A 16,720-nucleotide genomic window follows, 5' to 3' on the forward strand; every position below is an offset into this window, starting at 1 on the left:
AGATGTCATTGAAATATACCACAATAAATTTGTCTATGAATTCTCTCAAAATATGATTCATTAATCTCATAAAGTTCTTGGGGCATTAGTTAGCCCAGATGGCATCGCAAGCCACTCATACAACCCATATTTTGTTTTAAAGGCAATTTTCATTCATCCACTCCCTAATCCTAATTTGATGGTACCCACTTCTTAAGTTAATTTTTCAGAATATACAAGCACCATACAATTCATCCAATAAACCATCTAACATGGTAACAAGGTGCCTATATTTGAGTAGATGTCGTTGGAGTATCAAATAAATGTCACTTTTCAATTGCATTGTTGCATAGAAAGTGAATAAAAATAGAAAGAGTTAAGCTAATCCCAGTTGTCTCCTGCAGAATTTAGTGTAAAAACTTCACTTAGAACAATGAAAGTCTGTAAAAAGGGGTTAAAGTTACATATAGAAAAAAGGGGTTTTGAAATAATACAAGAAATAAAGATATAAAAACAATAAAAAATAATAAAAAGATGGGTTGTTCCTTTAACTCTTTCGTAGTTAAATTCTTCATTTGGTATCAAATGATTATCATTCTTTTAGTTTATGAATAGAGGCATCAAATTAATTAAATTAACTTGTTAAGACTCTTATTCTTTCCAAGCGTATATGACTAAGGTTCTTGTTAAACTTTACTCATTTCAAGCATTTATGACTAAAGTAATAGTTTATGTTTCTACCTTTTAATTAAACAAATTGGTATGCAAGTTTGAAATAATTAAACAGGCACAAATTAATTCATCTAGTTTCTCACTTGTTCCAAACATATAAAAATAAGAACCTATTAATACCTCTCTTGTTCCAAGCATACAGAATCTAAGTGCTCTATTACTCTACACAAGTTCTAAGCGTAAACATGTGAAAATTTGCTTTTTACCTTACACAACAAGATTATCATAATTTAGCAAACAAACAAGAATCATAATTAAAGATTAAGATTGAATTATCAACAAGTGTTATAATACAATCCTAAAAGCAATAATCAAAATTCATGATGTGATTTTTTCATTAAAACCTAGTTTGATTTCTTTTAACTTCATTCACCAACGAAACCCTAACCACTTTCTCACCACTTCATAACTCTCAAATCTAATGCAACAAAAGCTCACGAGCGGCAACTGGAGGCCACGTCTGTTGGATTTTGTTTGGTCCTTAGACGCCGCCGTTGTGAAATCCACTTTTGAGAAAGCATTTCAGAGCCTTCCCTATGTATCCAAAGTTGTTGTTAAACTCACTATCTTGAAAGGTGTTGGTTCCTTCGCACATCCTCTACTACTCAAAGTGATCAGAGATGTCGTCATGCCTTTCATAGTGGTTGCAGTGACTATCAATCATTGTAGTCGGCAACTATCTATCTTCCCTCACCGAGGTTATCTCTCCTTCCTCTCTTTGATTCGTGTTTTTGCTTCTCTGGCATCGTGCCGTTGTCTTTGGTGAACCACAATGGAACCAAAAACAACTCGTAGAAAAGCAATTTGGAGTGCTAGTGGTCGGTGAAGGATGTCCCGTAGAACATGGTGCTTTTAGTGATCTACACGTCGGTGTTGTGGGCATTGCAAAGAAGTCGAACATGCTGCAGCAAATGTGAAATTTAGGGTTTTTGGAATGCAAGGCTTAGTTCTCTCTCTTTGCATGACATTTTCTTTTATAATTTATGGTTAAATATGTTTTTGGTCCCTCAAGTTTCAGTGAAATTTAGAATTAGTCCCTCTTCAAAACTTTTGACCAATTTAGTCCTTTATCTTTAAAAATGTGTGAATTTAATCATTTTAACCAAATTTTGTTAAGTTTATCTGACGTTTCAAACGCATTTCATGATAATATTTGAATTATTTATACCGTTTGACACATTGTAGCTTCAATGTTAATGCAAATATTATCATAAAATGCGTTTAAAGTGTTAAATAAAGTTAACAAAATTTGGTAAGAAGGACTAAATCCACACATTTCTAAAGATGAATGACTAAATTTGTATAAAGTTTCGAAGATAGACTAATTCCAAAACTCAGTGGAACTTGAGGGCCTAACAACATATTTAACTCAATAATTTAATATGTTTAGTGGGTTGAGAACATCGAGAAAGATGGAGACCAACAACCTATTACTTCATAACCATTGTTGAACTTGATAGTAAAGATGATTTATCTTGAATGGATTATGCGAAATTAATAAAGAAATCTTATTGTTGAATATGATAGTGCGCTGTGATTTGAGTTATTGGTTTATTTGAATTGGTTTGATTGATATAATTGAACATTTGTACTCAATCGCAATTATGTTATGAATGATACAAGAGTTGGTATGGTTGATAAATTGAGCAATAAGTATGATTCTATGGATTGTAAGGCTAAGTTATATTTTTACGTCACAAATTTTACCATTGTATTGAGTTATGTTTAATAACATAAGACTATTTTTGTAAAAAACTCAATGTGTATTGGTCATCATATTAGTTATTTCTGATAAAAAATGCTAATAAGGGTTATGCCATATATTATTTATTAATTATAATACAATTAATAGTGAAAAATATTTATATGTTTCAACTTTTTTTAAATATATTTTATTTTTTTAAGTTTTATAAATATTTTTTAATTCAATTTTATAATCATTTTGTTTTGTTATATATAATTCTTTATTAGTTTTATTCTTTATTAATATATTTTATTTTTTAAATTTTATAAATATTTTTTAAACTCAGTTAATCATCTCTAGTGAAAGATTATATGATAATTTTAATATTTTTAATCATAAGAAAAAAATGAATACAGATATACATATGTTTCCACTGTTAATCATAATACAAAAACATAATTAAAAAAAAATTAAAAACAGATATATACATATGCATAATTTAAACTACATGCATATACATGTTTTCTATATTCTCTCTTACGCTCAGGCACTGATCCTCTTTCAAATTTTCAATTGCATTCTCAATTTTCGATGGATTCTCAAGCTCCGGCAACCGGCACCACCGCCCGGAGTACCGTTGAACCCTCACAATCTCAACCACCAAAGCCATCCCCTCCTCTACTTCCATCTTCCACATCATCAACTCCTCCTGTCTCAGCCCCAACGCACTCTTCACCAAACCCTAACCCTAGCCCAAGCCCAAGCCCAAACCTAAACCCAAACCCAAACCCAAACCCAATTCAAGCCCCGAACCCCAAACCTCCCATTCCCACGCCTGCCCAACCTCGCCCCACGCAGTCCTTCAACCGCACTTTGCCGACGTCGCAGCCTCAGTACCCGCACTTCTCTTCCGCTCCTTCGCCTCCCTCCGCTCCTGGCGGTGCCGCTGCGCCGAGGGGTGGTATGGCAATCGGCGTGCCAGCGCACCACCAGAGCCCCTCTCCTCCGTTTTCATCGTCCTTCGGTCAACACTTTGGTGGGCTGGGCCGAACTGGAGTCAATGTCGCTGAATCTACCCCCAATTCAAGCACCTCTCAAGTAATATTCTTCATCTTTACGTTATTTTGGATATGAATGCGACTACACATTTTCATGCTTTTTGATTAGTGCAATTTCTTGTATATGAATGTGACTACGTTTAGGTAAGAACGCCCGTGCAAGGAATGGGGATGTTAGGGTCTCAAATGAGGCCTAGTGGAATCGCTGCTCATCAACAGAGGCCCGTGCAATCGTCTCTAAGACCTCCTTCCTCTGCCCCGAATACTCAACCTGGTGGTTCACAAGTTAGTGTGAATGTTTTTGACTATGCCCTTTCATTTCTGCATTTTTTTTTATGCCTGGCCTAGTCAGAGGGTTTGTGCCGTTCAAGGATTTAAATTGCGTTTGTATTTTTGTGGCATTTCTTGATATTGCCGGAAGAAATGTGGCTGATATGACCAAAATGGGGTTCAAGTTATGGTCATTAAAACTGTTAAACCTTGAAGTTGCGGCTGAAATCGCAGTCATGAGCTGTTTCTTAGAACATTTGGGCGGATTGACTTAAGCTGGGGTTGGATGTGTTTAAAATAGTGATATAGTTAGGTGCTTTCTTTGAATTGGTGTCGAATGTTATAGTTTTGCCTTCCATATGAGATTGTATTATCAAAATTCATCGGGATACCGACTGAATTTTATATCAACTCTTATGTGGGATCCTTGAATGCACTTCAGACTTTCAAGCCATCAGGTTTTTGGTTCTGCGTGGAGGAAGGGTGTTCTCCCTAGTTTAAGGGTGGTGAAGGAATATGACATGTTAGTGTGTAAGATTGTAAATATATTGAGCATATCTTCATTTCTATTGTTATGTGTATCTTAGAGGTATGCTCACTTTCATGTCATGCTGTAATGCTCGTGCTTTTCTTGCAATATTCATAATTTGAGGGGAAAAGGGTTGGTAGTTCTGTAATTCATTGCATTTTTTTCAGAACTTCCAAGGTCATGGAATTATGAGACCTTCATCTGTGGGATCACCGGCTACTCCATCTCAAGGTGCATCACAAAGTGTACAGTCACTTAATCAGCCATGGTTGTCATCTGGGCCACTAGGGAAGCCTCCTTTGCCATCCACTGCTTATAGGCAGCAATTGAACCCACCATCAATGCAGCAGAGGTCACATATTCCTCCACAGCAGCAATCCACACCTACATCTTCACAGCAGCAACAGCAACAACAACAACAACAACCACCTTTGTCTAATCAATCACAAGAGCATTTTGGGCAACAGGTTCAGCCATCCAGGGCTCCTCATCACGTACCTCACCAGCAACAGGTTACAAGACTACAGGGGCCAGGAAATCAGAAACCTTCATCTCTTGTGGTGGCACAAACCAGTGCAGTTCAGCCAGTGAGTCAAAGTAGATTGACAAATGCAGATACCGAGGAACCCTGTAATAGTATTCTCAGCAAAAGAAGTATCCATGAGCTGGTCAATCAGGTGAAGTATGCTACTTTCTTGTGTTCCGTAGAAGATTTTCTGGGATTATATTCTAATTTCTACCACCTATTGTTCAATAAATTAGGAGTGGAACTCTCTGGATTTGTTAATCCATGTAGGAATGCTGAAGGTGTCTGCTTGTATTAATTTCCTTATGAAAGAGAAATTTATTAATATGTAGTGGATTTGCATTAATCATTTTGATAAACTCCTATTCTATGTTGTCTGATTTAATTCGAAAGAATTTCATGGATTCTCAGAATTTAAGAAATTTTATAATTCCCCAGGTCCCATATTAGATGTTTAAGGAATTGGATGGTGGCTTACAAATACTTAAATTAAAGCTCTTAAGATAACTTGGGCTAGCTTTTATATTTTGTGGTATGTTATAGAAGTTGTATTAGTAATTGGAATCCAGGTAATAATAATGTTTTTAATGTCTAAATGGAGCTATGCAAGGTAACAAACTCTTTAGCTTGTAGTTTAGATTTGCAGGTTGTATATTATTCTTAGTAGCTATTATACTGATAGAAATAAATAATTGATCCTATATAATCAAGAATATCTAGATTATGTATGTATTATTAGAAACATTTTTATTTATTCCTGTATCATATGTTTGTTATTAGAGGATGTCGAATCTCTTCTATTCATTTTATTGATTCCTTTTTCTCAATTTAAATAAAGAACTCACACTGCCTCAGAAACACATAATTTCCGCTTAATGTTTCTCTTTTTCTTAGAGTTTAACATGGTATCTAGAGTCTTTTTCAAAATCATGTTGGCCTGGTAGACATGTTGTCTTTGGAGGATATATATTTTTGCAAACCTTTCTCCCAGGTTTGTGTTAACTACGTCACCTCTAGTGAGTTTTTTGGTGGAGTTTCTAGCGACCCCTTTTTTCTTTGACCAACCTCTGCTCAGGTTGCCTCTTGTGCACTCCTACCACTATGGTGTCGAGTCCATCAAAGTTTGTTTGGTGGTTTGATCTACTTTTCCCTCTCATTAGGTTATTTGTTTTCTCATCTTTCTAGAACATAACAATGTCTTCCAACTCCACATCAATCTCTAGAACATATTCTCTCATATTTTCCAACCATATTGATAGTATTGAGAAGATAGACGAGTTTAACTATTCCACTTGGGCTTTCAAAATCTGGTTACGGATAAGTGGGTTGGGCTGAAATCCCATCTCACAACCACAACTGAACCCGTTTGTACAGAAAATGAAAAGAACAATGGATAAAATTGATGCAACTTTGCGCTATTATTAAATCCACTATTCACATCTCATTCAAACCTATTTTCTGTCCCCATAAGATGTGTGCATCGATTTGGAGTGAGGCTCATTCCCGTTATACTAATGACACAGTGTCTATACAATGTGTGCCAAGATCACTTAACACTTTTCGCTCCATGACGTTTTTAGGGTCTTATTCCTGCTTATCTTGCGCGGCTTCATGTTTCTTGACATGATTTTAATTTTTCCACCATTTGTAGATGTGAAGAAGGAACTTGAGAACTGCAGTACGTTCTTTATGACCTTGGGCTTGTATGGCTTGCTACAAGAATATGTTGCTACCCGTGATATGATTTTAGGATCAGTAGTAAACCCTATTGTGACTTCCAGAACATCTACACTTCTTTTTGCTCCTCAAAATAAACACGGAGACACATACTTTGTTTGCATGGGAAAACAATAATAATTCTTGACACTCTTAGAGGTAGATCTTAAAATTGTCCTAAATGCGATTATTGTCACTACATTGGACATACAATGGATGGATGTTGGAAGTTGCATAGGAAATCCCCTCGTTCACAATATTTCCTAGGTATCTGTTGTTGAGTTATATAGGGCAATAGCATTAGTCACTTGTGATGTCAGCTCAAATTTGAAGTTCCCAAGTGTACTTTGTATGTGACAATCAAACAACATTGAACATTGCCTCTAATCCTACCTTTCATGAGATGACAAAACATATTAGGTGGATTGTCATTCCATAAGAGAAAAACTGGAATTTAGAGACATCACAACTAGATTTGTCAACTCTAATGAACAGTTGACTGACATATTCACCAAGTCTCTAAGAGGGTCAATGAATGATCCCCTATTATGTTTGCAACAAGCTAGGGACATACAACTTATACACTCCAGAAGGAGTATTATAATTATAGAATTAAGGAATTGATCCTATATAATTAAGAATATCTAAATTATAGAATGTTTTTTTTTTTTTAAATCCTATTATTGTTATCAGAGGTATCAAATCTTCTTTATTTATCATATTGATCCCTTTTCTCAACATAAATAAAGCATCCATGCTGTCTCAAAAATATGATGTTTCGCAAAAGCCCACAAATTCTCACCGATATTAGGCTAGTTTGTTTACACCATATTTAAGTGTTTTTTAAATTAGTGATTTTGAAAGTAATCACTTATGTACAAAGCAGATAGGATTTGCTTATTAAAAGAAGCTGTGGCCCTTTAATCCAAATCTCTTTCTCCTTCTCATTCAAATACACGCTCTTATTCCCTCCTTGTTTGAAGTTTGTAGAGAGTTGAAGGCTTCTGTCTGAATTCTGCTCTATGGATCATCTCCTGCCTTTTCTACGGTCTCTGTTACGGCTATCTAAGCTTTCTGACCGGATATTTCTGGTCTGATTTGTGTTGGTATGCCAGAGTGTCCCTTTTCCGATTTGGTTGGTGGGAGTTTTCCTATTGCTGACTGAAGAAACTCCTCTTTTTTTTTATTTATTTTAGAGTCATTTTATGCTTCTGAAATGCTGAGTTTTCCCACAAAGTTTTAATGTTCTGATGTACTTTTGAGCATGGAGAACACCAAACTAAAAACCAAATATAGCCTGAATTTAGGAACTTATATGCAGATCAATTCTTTTGAAGTCTCTGGCCTAACCTTGTGTGTGATTGGAGCTTGCTTATTTTGAGAAAGTTAGTTTTTTTTTAAACTTCCTCAGATTAAGAGAGCTTTCAAAGAAAAAACCAATTATTTTCATGGTATTCGGCTGAAAAAATGGCAGTAATATAGGTGTGTGCTATTTAGTGATTCTCTTTTGGTTTTAGCTTATGGTTATCATAAAATTTTACCCAGAACTACTCAACTGCTTACAGTTGCCATTGCCCTCTGTTTCTCAATGGATGATTCCATAAGCACTTTGTTCTACAAAATTGCAGTTCCACTTTCACTTTTAGAACATGAATTTACAATTTGGTGTTGGTCATTAGATGAAATATACCAGGAGGCATTTCAAAGTTCATAACTTTAACATCAAGCTTGAAACGGCCATATTTTTCCAAAAATATGTTGTTTTCTCTATGTTTACATTTATGCTTTATTGGCAGGTGGATCCATTGGAGAAGTTGGATCATGAAGTTGCAGATATTCTTGTGGATATCGCAGAAAATTTTCTGGAGTCTGTGAGTATATTTACATTTTAGTCTGTGATGGAATTGTTCACTTTTGCAGCTTTATACATTTATATTGTCTCTATCCTTATTAATGGTAGCGCTCACTTTTTTTCTTTTCAGCAAAGTACATTATTTTTACCCATTAGGTTAAAATAAATCAACGGTCAGATGTTTTAATTCTTCAGAACTACACGGATTAACCTAGTGTTAGAGAATTCCTTCCTTCTTCTGTGTGTTCTGTTTGTATATAAAACCAAGGCTTTTATGGATGTATTTTTGAAAATAAATAACAATACAGAAAAAGACATATTCGTAAAGGATGCTTGCTTGTGAACAATGATTATAATTCGTTGTTTTTCACTCATTATTTATTGATACTTTCCCAACGTAATTTGCTAGGAGTTGTTTTATGAATTCCTTTTTATTGATTTGATTAATTTCTTTAGAAATTAATTATGTTCTCAATTGCTCTTGGTCTTCTTTTAGATAATTTTCTTATCCTAGTTTTTAACTCTAGATTGTTTCAGTAATGTTCATTCGTTTATCTATTCTTTAAATAGATAATCAGGTCTGGTTGTTCACTGGCCAAGCATAGGAAATCAACAACTTTGGAGGCGAAGGACATACTTCTCCATCTTGGTTAGTTACTAAAACTTCTGTTCTCAGATTTTATTGTCTGCAGATTTCACATCTAATGCTATAATGCTATTGACATTTATACAGAGAAAAATTGGAACATGACACTTCCTGGATTTGGGGGTGATGAGATTAAAAGCTACAGAAGACAGGTAAGAAGGATCTGAATCTTTGTCACATCTCTATGTTTCATTCATTGATTGGTTTGTACTCTTTTGAATTTCATATTATCGGCTTGTAATTTGTGATGATTTTGCAGATTACAAGTGATATTCACAAGGAGCGTCTATCAGCTGTAAGTTTTGGTCTCTTTTATTCCTCTTCATATTTTGGTGGTTATGTTGTATCTGTTGCCTTGTGATTGCACAATCCTGCGAGGATGAAGACGTGTTGGTAGATACTTTCAATACCGTTACTATTCCGATATGTTCTTTATTTTCTTGACTTATTTTTGTTACTATTGCTAATTTGATGATGGTGATTATTATGATTTCATTCGGCATGGTTTGACAGATAAAGAAATCAATGACAGCAACTGAGGCGGCTCATGCTAAGAGTGCTGGTCAGGCTTCTGGTAGTGCAAAGGGTAATCAGGCAAAGACACCTATGAATATCATTGGCTCCCCAAACCTAAAAAGTTCATAGAAAGCACGCTTTGTTTATGCTTTACACAGTAATGGAGGAACCACTTTGGTGAAGGTAATTGAACTTCGTTTAATCAAACAGGTATTCCTGTTTGAAATCTTGCATCGTGAACAAAAATGGCACACACGTCATTTCACAATTCACAAATTGAATTCAACTTTAAAGTAGTTTCACACTTAGCACCAAATTGTTGCATGCAGTTATGCGTTTAATTTTTTGACCTTGATTCCTGAGGAAGATGATTGAAATTCACAATTTCGATTAACTTTTAACTAGGCATTTCTGTTAGCAATTCTGCATTCTGAACAAAAAATGGATCTATAGTCATTCACTGTTCAAGAATTGAATGCCTAGAAATGCTTTGAGTAGTATCACACTTAGCATCTAATTGTTGCATGGAGTCATCCGTTTATTTTTTTGACCCTGATTCCTGAGGAAGATTATAGGAGTTTCACAACTTCCATTAACTGTCTTTGTAGAAGGAAATCAAAAAACATGTTTAATCAATCTCGATCCTGGTAAACATTTAAAATTTCTTGTCGTGGTCTCATGATGTTTTAACTCCTAATTGGTGGTATCGTTAGCATATGTTTTAGATGTGACCTGCCTAAGCCTCCCTTTTTCAAGTCAAACTTGTTCGATTGAACCTAATATTAAGAGTCTGTTCGACCTAGCGTGTTTCTGAATTTTTTCCTGGTGAAGCTTGTTGTTATTTTCCTTCGTCGTCTTCTCGACGTTATTCTCTCTCTGCACAAGAATGATTTTCCATCTGTTGTGCCTGTCAATTATTGTTGTGAGGAAGATCAGGGTTCTTTTCAGGCTGTTCCTGAGCATTCCACGTGCACCTAGCGTAACCTGAGCAATGATCCGAACTCAGAAGCATTACAGATACCAGATAAAGGGAGTCATGATTCATATGAATCATCTTACATCTGAAACTCGAAGCGTTGCAGAATACCAGATAAAGGGAGCAGAATTGGCTTCAGCGTCATCAATTCTTTTGTACTGATAACAGTAAGAGCCATTGGTGGATCGGCTGGAATATTTTTTTATTCCGATGAACTTTCTAATTTAGATGCAAACAGTATCCTGAAATATATATATTGATATAATTGTACTTGTAACTAAAATTTATGTGAAGGTAATTGAAAATGGAGTATTTTTCTTTTTTTGTAGTGTAATGCTAATATTCAATCTAACATACACTGATAATTTGATCTCACTTTATACATTATATTTCAATTAATAGAATCCTCTTGTAACAATTTTTTTGAATAATATTTTAGATATTATTTCAATTTCAAATGCATGAAGATTGAAAAGATTTTTATTTTTGAAAAGGAAAATAATTTTTTGAAAGAAATTAATCGTATTTGAAAACACAAGTTTCTTTGGGGCTTCTTATTCCAAATTTTCCATCTTATTCGTACCACCTCTACTCTGTCTTCTACTATTCACGTGGTGAGGCATATATATATATATATATATATATATATATATATATATATATATATATATATATATATATATTGATTATTCAGACTTACATAATGATCTGATTCTGTAAAGTGGGAGTGAGCAGGTGACCAACTTGAAGGCAAATCATGGTTATCTTTAGGTGGGCCTTAGCGTCTTTAATGCATCATGTTCATTTTGTTATTTTACGTTTTTTTTCCTTGTCCTTTGATGTGTTGACGTCGAAGAGGAGGGACTAAACAACAAAATATCATAATTGAGACTCGAAGAACACTTCCCTCTTTTATGGATGCTATAATTGGCTACTTCTACGAAACCCTAATATGGAAAGCTTCACAAATTGGTTTTTTCACATTATAGTGTAATTTTATTTTGAAATTATTTGTGTAGTGCGAGTTAAAAAAAAAAGAAATTATATAGGGGTAAATCGTTTCAAGTAGACTTTAAAATAAATAAATCTTAGCTCAGTTGAATTGACTTCATTATAAGTGAGTGAGTTGAATTGATTCTACTACAAGTGAGTAAGTTTGAATCGTGTCGATTATTGATGATTTATGTAAATAATTATCTAGAAGTTATGTCTTGTGACGACTTCAATTATGAATGAAATGAATTGAAATTGTGCCATTTTGTGACAATTTCAATTATTCATAATTGAAGTTGTTATAATATAATACGACTTCAGTTTATTAGCATGACACGACTTTAATTATTTCATTCTAAAATTGAAGTTATCTCAAGTTGTGACAACTTCACTCTTATATAATTCTTATATAATTTTTTACAGAATTTATCATTAAATAACATGACTTTAGTTTAATGACATGACTTTAGTTTATCTGTAATGGAGTTGCTTCAGCTTAATACGACTTCTTTGTTATAAAGTTGTACCAAGTTAACACAATTTACTCATATGTGATTTTTTTTTTTAAATTTGTACCATTATAGTAATTTTCAAAATTGAATTAAACTAAAATGTTGAAAAAACCTCACAAATTACGGACATTAAACCGATACTTGCATAATGTGTAATTATCATCTTTTAGGCCAATCACAAGTCAATGTCAATCAACAAAATATTAAAATCATCATATTATAACATCTTTGAGATTTAATAATACACTTAGAACTTTAATATTAAAATTGTACATTTATGATATTAACGTAATTAGTGTTTAAAACTAAAATGAAACAGTTATAATACTTAAAGAAATAAAAGAATAATTTGAACAAAAAATTTATTTTCAAAATTTTTTTACTTTTGAAAAGTATATGTTAAGAATCTCCGAAACAAATTCTTAAAATAAGAACGTAGTTCTAATTTCTGCTTACACGGAGAAAAATAAGTTTGAATCTATATGTAATATTAGTTCTTCTACAATAACTCCCAAGAACAATGTATAACATAAATAAGAGCAAAGAAGAGGCAAAAACAAATTTCAATAAAATATAACAAAATAAAGAAGTGATTCAACTTTCAAATGACGTTTGAGGTAATAAAACTTACAGAAATTCCTACTCTAATACCATATTAGGATCTAGAGAGAAAAATAAAATAAAATGAAAAGTTCCACTGAATTAGAGGCTTAAAACTTAGGCAGATAATTGTTATTAAGGGGCTACACGCAAAAAGCAAAATTAACTCTAACGAAAAAAAAAAACTATACATTCAATAATAGTGGTTGTTATTATCGTAACACTTATCGTATCTTACGCATGATTTCTTAAGATTGGAAGTGAGCGTGTTAATAAACTCTCATCTTTTAAAATGTTTATAAGTGTAAAGTTTTATTAATATAGTAATTAAATGATGCTGTATTATTCTTTTCTTCTGTTAATAGTCATAACTATGACGTATGAATCTTCTTTTTGATTTCATTTTTTTTTATTTCTAATATTTTTAGTCATTTACATAAATGAGTTCCAACTAATTCTTAGTTAAATCTATTTTTTTTTTAAGAATATATCTTAATATTTAACGTCCCATTTAATAAATAACTTAATTAAATGAAACATCACGATGAATAATAAAAGGACAAGTCATGGATTATTAATGTTATTCCTTACCATTATTCAAGCATACTTAGAGGGAAATATTAAGGCACACCATGATGTCATTAACAAGAATAATAGTTCAACAGTATTCGAAATAAATGCTCAAAGAGCAAGGTAGTACATAGGCCACAACCCTAAAAGAGAACTCAGAAGTAAGAGGATCCGAACCAAGACAAGCTAAACAGCGGAATCTCCATCACCCTGATAACCACGAGGAGTTCTCACTGCTCACATCAATAAATTGATGATCATCGCAAAAAGAGAAAAACCACACATAGAACATACAAACAAACAAAAAGGGTAAGCTAAAGTAAAAAAATGTTTTTATCATGCAATTGATCATACAATTTAAAAGTCATGAGTACATCAATCAACCAAGCATTGTAATGACCGACAAGCAAGACACTAAGACTCAATTATCCGGATATATATAATCAGTCATATTCACTAGATGCTAGCACTTGTGGTGGCCTCTACTGCTCTGCAGAGCCAATTACCAATGGGTTTCACCCTACCACGCACAAGGTTAGCCTTCAAACATCTAAGGCCATTATCCTGCCAAAGACTAGGGCCTCCTACTACTCTCACCACTTGAGTCAGTCCGCTCTACGTGAGACTAACTGACTCTTCAGAGTGTTAGGATGCAATCCTTTCTTGAATCCTTACTAAATTATATAATGAGGCACCACCACGAAACCTTCGTGGAATTACCTCCTAACCATGAGGCACCACCATGAGTTCCCACTGACAGGGATCATGGAATTACGTCCTGACCTTGAGGCACCACCACGAAACTATCATGGAATTACGTCCTGACCAATGAGGCACCACCATGAGATCTCACCTAGAGATTCATGGAATTACGTCCTAAACCACACCAAAATCATGTCTCACCAACCAAGCATAAAGTTATCATGCATACCACCCTCATGGCAATATTTATAACCTACCATTCCAATCATATTTCATGCCAAGCTCATACCATACTCACCCATACAGTCAGATATTTCATGCATATTCACATACCTCATGCATTCTCAAGACAAACAACCAACCACAACTAATTTGGGAAAATAAAACACACAATTCACATTGTCCTCGCTTAGGCTAGAAGCCTTCGCCCAAGCGACAAGGACTGTCTCGCTTAAGCTAGGCTCCCTCGCCTGAGCGAGCACGTTACAGTGGCACTCTGCGAACTCTCGCTTGGGCGAGACCCTCTCGCTTGAGCGATATCACTCTTCGCTCAAAACAAAAGTCCCTCGCCTAGCTACGTTTCAAGCAAAAAACATAGGCTTCACCACGAGTTCTCGCTTAGGTGAGGCACTCTCGCCTGAGTGAGATGGTTTGTCGCTCAAAACTAGGTCTCTTCGCCTAAGCGAGATGCTCGAGCAAAACTATGGTGAGTTCCTGCTATTATCGCCTAGGCGAGACGAACTCGCTTGTGCGAGAATATTAGTTCTCGTCATTGTTCACGCATGCAGGGTAGAAACACAACACAAAGCAACATTCAAAAATGCAAGTAAGCCATTTTCACCTGATCAATAATATCATTCAAGCACCAAGAACATAAAACATACCAAAAATAGGCAGAATAACTTTAAAACGTTAAACCCTAGCTTCCCTCACCTTGAAAGAGCTAGCAAAAGACTTCGACACCCCCAAACAGCTGAGCATAGTAGCTCTAAGAGCAGATTCGTGAGCTGGAAAAATAGTGACATAGATAGAAAACGAGATCACCAAGATGAGTCTCTGTTGGAATCACGAAAATAAGACTTAGAAAGGAGAAAGTACAATTTGAGTACTAACTTACGTGAGATGGAATGATTTTTGAGCTAGCGTGACCAAGAAGGGGATCAAATCCTAGGAGAGCTTCTGTTGAGGAAAAAAGGAATGAGTAAAGGCATTGACTTCGCAAAGTGGACAGAAATGAGGGGTTTAAGCTGGTTTAGGGATTTTGGATACCCTATGAGCCAACCTTAAACCCAACTGATTACGGTAAGCCCTTAAGATTAAGGTAGAAAATAAAGTGGGCTTACAAATATAATTAAAGGTGTTAAAATAAATTCAAACTCGTGAATAAATTTGATTCACTATATTTCTCCTCTCTTATTTATTTGAGTATGAGATAATTTTCTAAAGTGGATTTTGCTTTAATTTTGACCAACAACTTAGTTTAATCTTTGAATATGATGATAAAGTTTAATTATAAAAATAAAATTATAATTTATAAAATTTTAAAATAATAAAATAATAAAATTATATGTAATGATAACTCAACAAGATAGTATGACAAAATTGAGTACTCAATTTCAAAGTTTTCAAATTTATTATAGATTTTAAATATAATTAAGTTTTTTTTTTTTAATATTTGCTTAATATTTTTAAAACTCATGCCAGGTATTATTACAAGTTGTGATATTTCATTATAACGTTTATCTATCGTCTGCCATCATATAAATTATATCATTAAAACGATGCTTTTATTTTTTGTCATATTTTTCTCTTTAGTAGATTTCGTGTCATACTCAATTGCACATTGAAATCTTAAGCCTATTCTTTTATGCATAAGATTATAAGATTAGAGGATTGTCTATTAGTATTTATTTAATGGATAACTTTCAGAAGATAGCATTTGTGATGGTGACTACTTTTGTTAAATGAGGTCTATACTTAAAGATTCCACTAACCCTTAATTATTTAAACGATAGATTAAAAAAATAACAAAACTTAGATGTTGTTACTTTTATTGAAGGTTTATCTAAATATATATGCATGTTACGTCTGGTACTATTATCTTCCACTCTTATCGTCTGTGACTTGAATAACAATTAAAACGTTTTACTTTGATTATAATTATTGGATGTCAACCGCAGGTTGTTCTGAAGTAGGTTAGGATTTTCAGTTTTTGAAGTCAATATATGCACAGTTATAGGTAGAAAATTGTTGGTGTTACTATTTATATACCAAGAACCAGTTTATTTTGTAATTTATCCTTATCAGCCATTTCAGTTAGCTCAACTAAACACTAATCATGTCTTACAAAGTTCTTCTGCATCAACCTTCTCTTACATCCATAATCATCTTAACATTCCAAATTCTCTCATGTCAAAGGGCCACCTTGTCCTACTTTGGAGACACACTTTTAAGTCTTTTCTAGAATAAAAAAATAATGATATTTTGACAATTTTTTCACAACCAGATATAACATTTTTCAAGTATTTTGAATAAAAAAAATGATATATAAAATAATAAAAATGAGAAATCATTCAGAAAATGTAATCTCAAGTCATAAAAAAAAGTCGTCAAAATTTAATCGTTAAAAAATTATTTTTCGAATTTATAACCTAAAGTTTTAAACCAATGACTCACAAAGAAAAAGGAAAAAAGAAAAAAAAAATGACCTAAAACATGGAAGTCAAAACCAAGAGCATCCCATTTAATGAAGCAGATAAACCAACTCTTTCCCCTTTTAAATTTTGGGTCATACCCTTTGTGCACTTCACAATTACCTACTTTCTTGAAGGTGCCATTTCAACCCCCACATAAAAACTG

General features: G+C 33.8%; 1 protein-coding gene across 3 annotated transcripts; it reads left to right on the plus strand.

The window, feature by feature from the left end:
* The first annotated feature begins 2,912 nt into the window (after positions 1 to 2,912).
* Positions 2,913 to 10,805, plus strand: TAF12 (TBP-associated factor 12). Of its 3 annotated transcripts, none has more exons than XM_028081011.2 (9): positions 2,913 to 3,493; positions 3,598 to 3,738; positions 4,420 to 4,929; positions 8,291 to 8,365; positions 8,917 to 8,995; positions 9,080 to 9,144; positions 9,252 to 9,287; positions 9,506 to 9,691; positions 10,440 to 10,727. In XM_028081011.2, the coding sequence occupies exons 1-8, from the start codon at positions 2,987 to 2,989 to the stop codon at positions 9,635 to 9,637; spliced, it is 1,545 nt and encodes a 514-aa protein (XP_027936812.2). In that variant the 5' UTR covers positions 2,913 to 2,986; the 3' UTR covers positions 9,638 to 9,691; positions 10,440 to 10,727. The 3 variants fall into 3 exon arrangements, with proteins under 3 accessions (XP_027936812.2, XP_085532371.1, XP_027936811.2); XM_085676245.1 differs by having other exon boundaries at positions 10,445 to 10,727; XM_028081010.2 differs by having other exon boundaries at positions 2,914 to 3,493; positions 10,457 to 10,805.
* Positions 10,806 to 16,720: the final 5,915 nt, after the last annotated feature.

The sequence above is a fragment of the Vigna unguiculata genome, chromosome 7 (genome assembly GCF_037176805.1).
Source record: "Vigna unguiculata cultivar grain cowpea cultivar isolate G323 ecotype 2 chromosome 7, ASM3717680v1, whole genome shotgun sequence".
Lineage (NCBI taxonomy): Eukaryota > Viridiplantae > Streptophyta > Magnoliopsida > Fabales > Fabaceae > Vigna > Vigna unguiculata.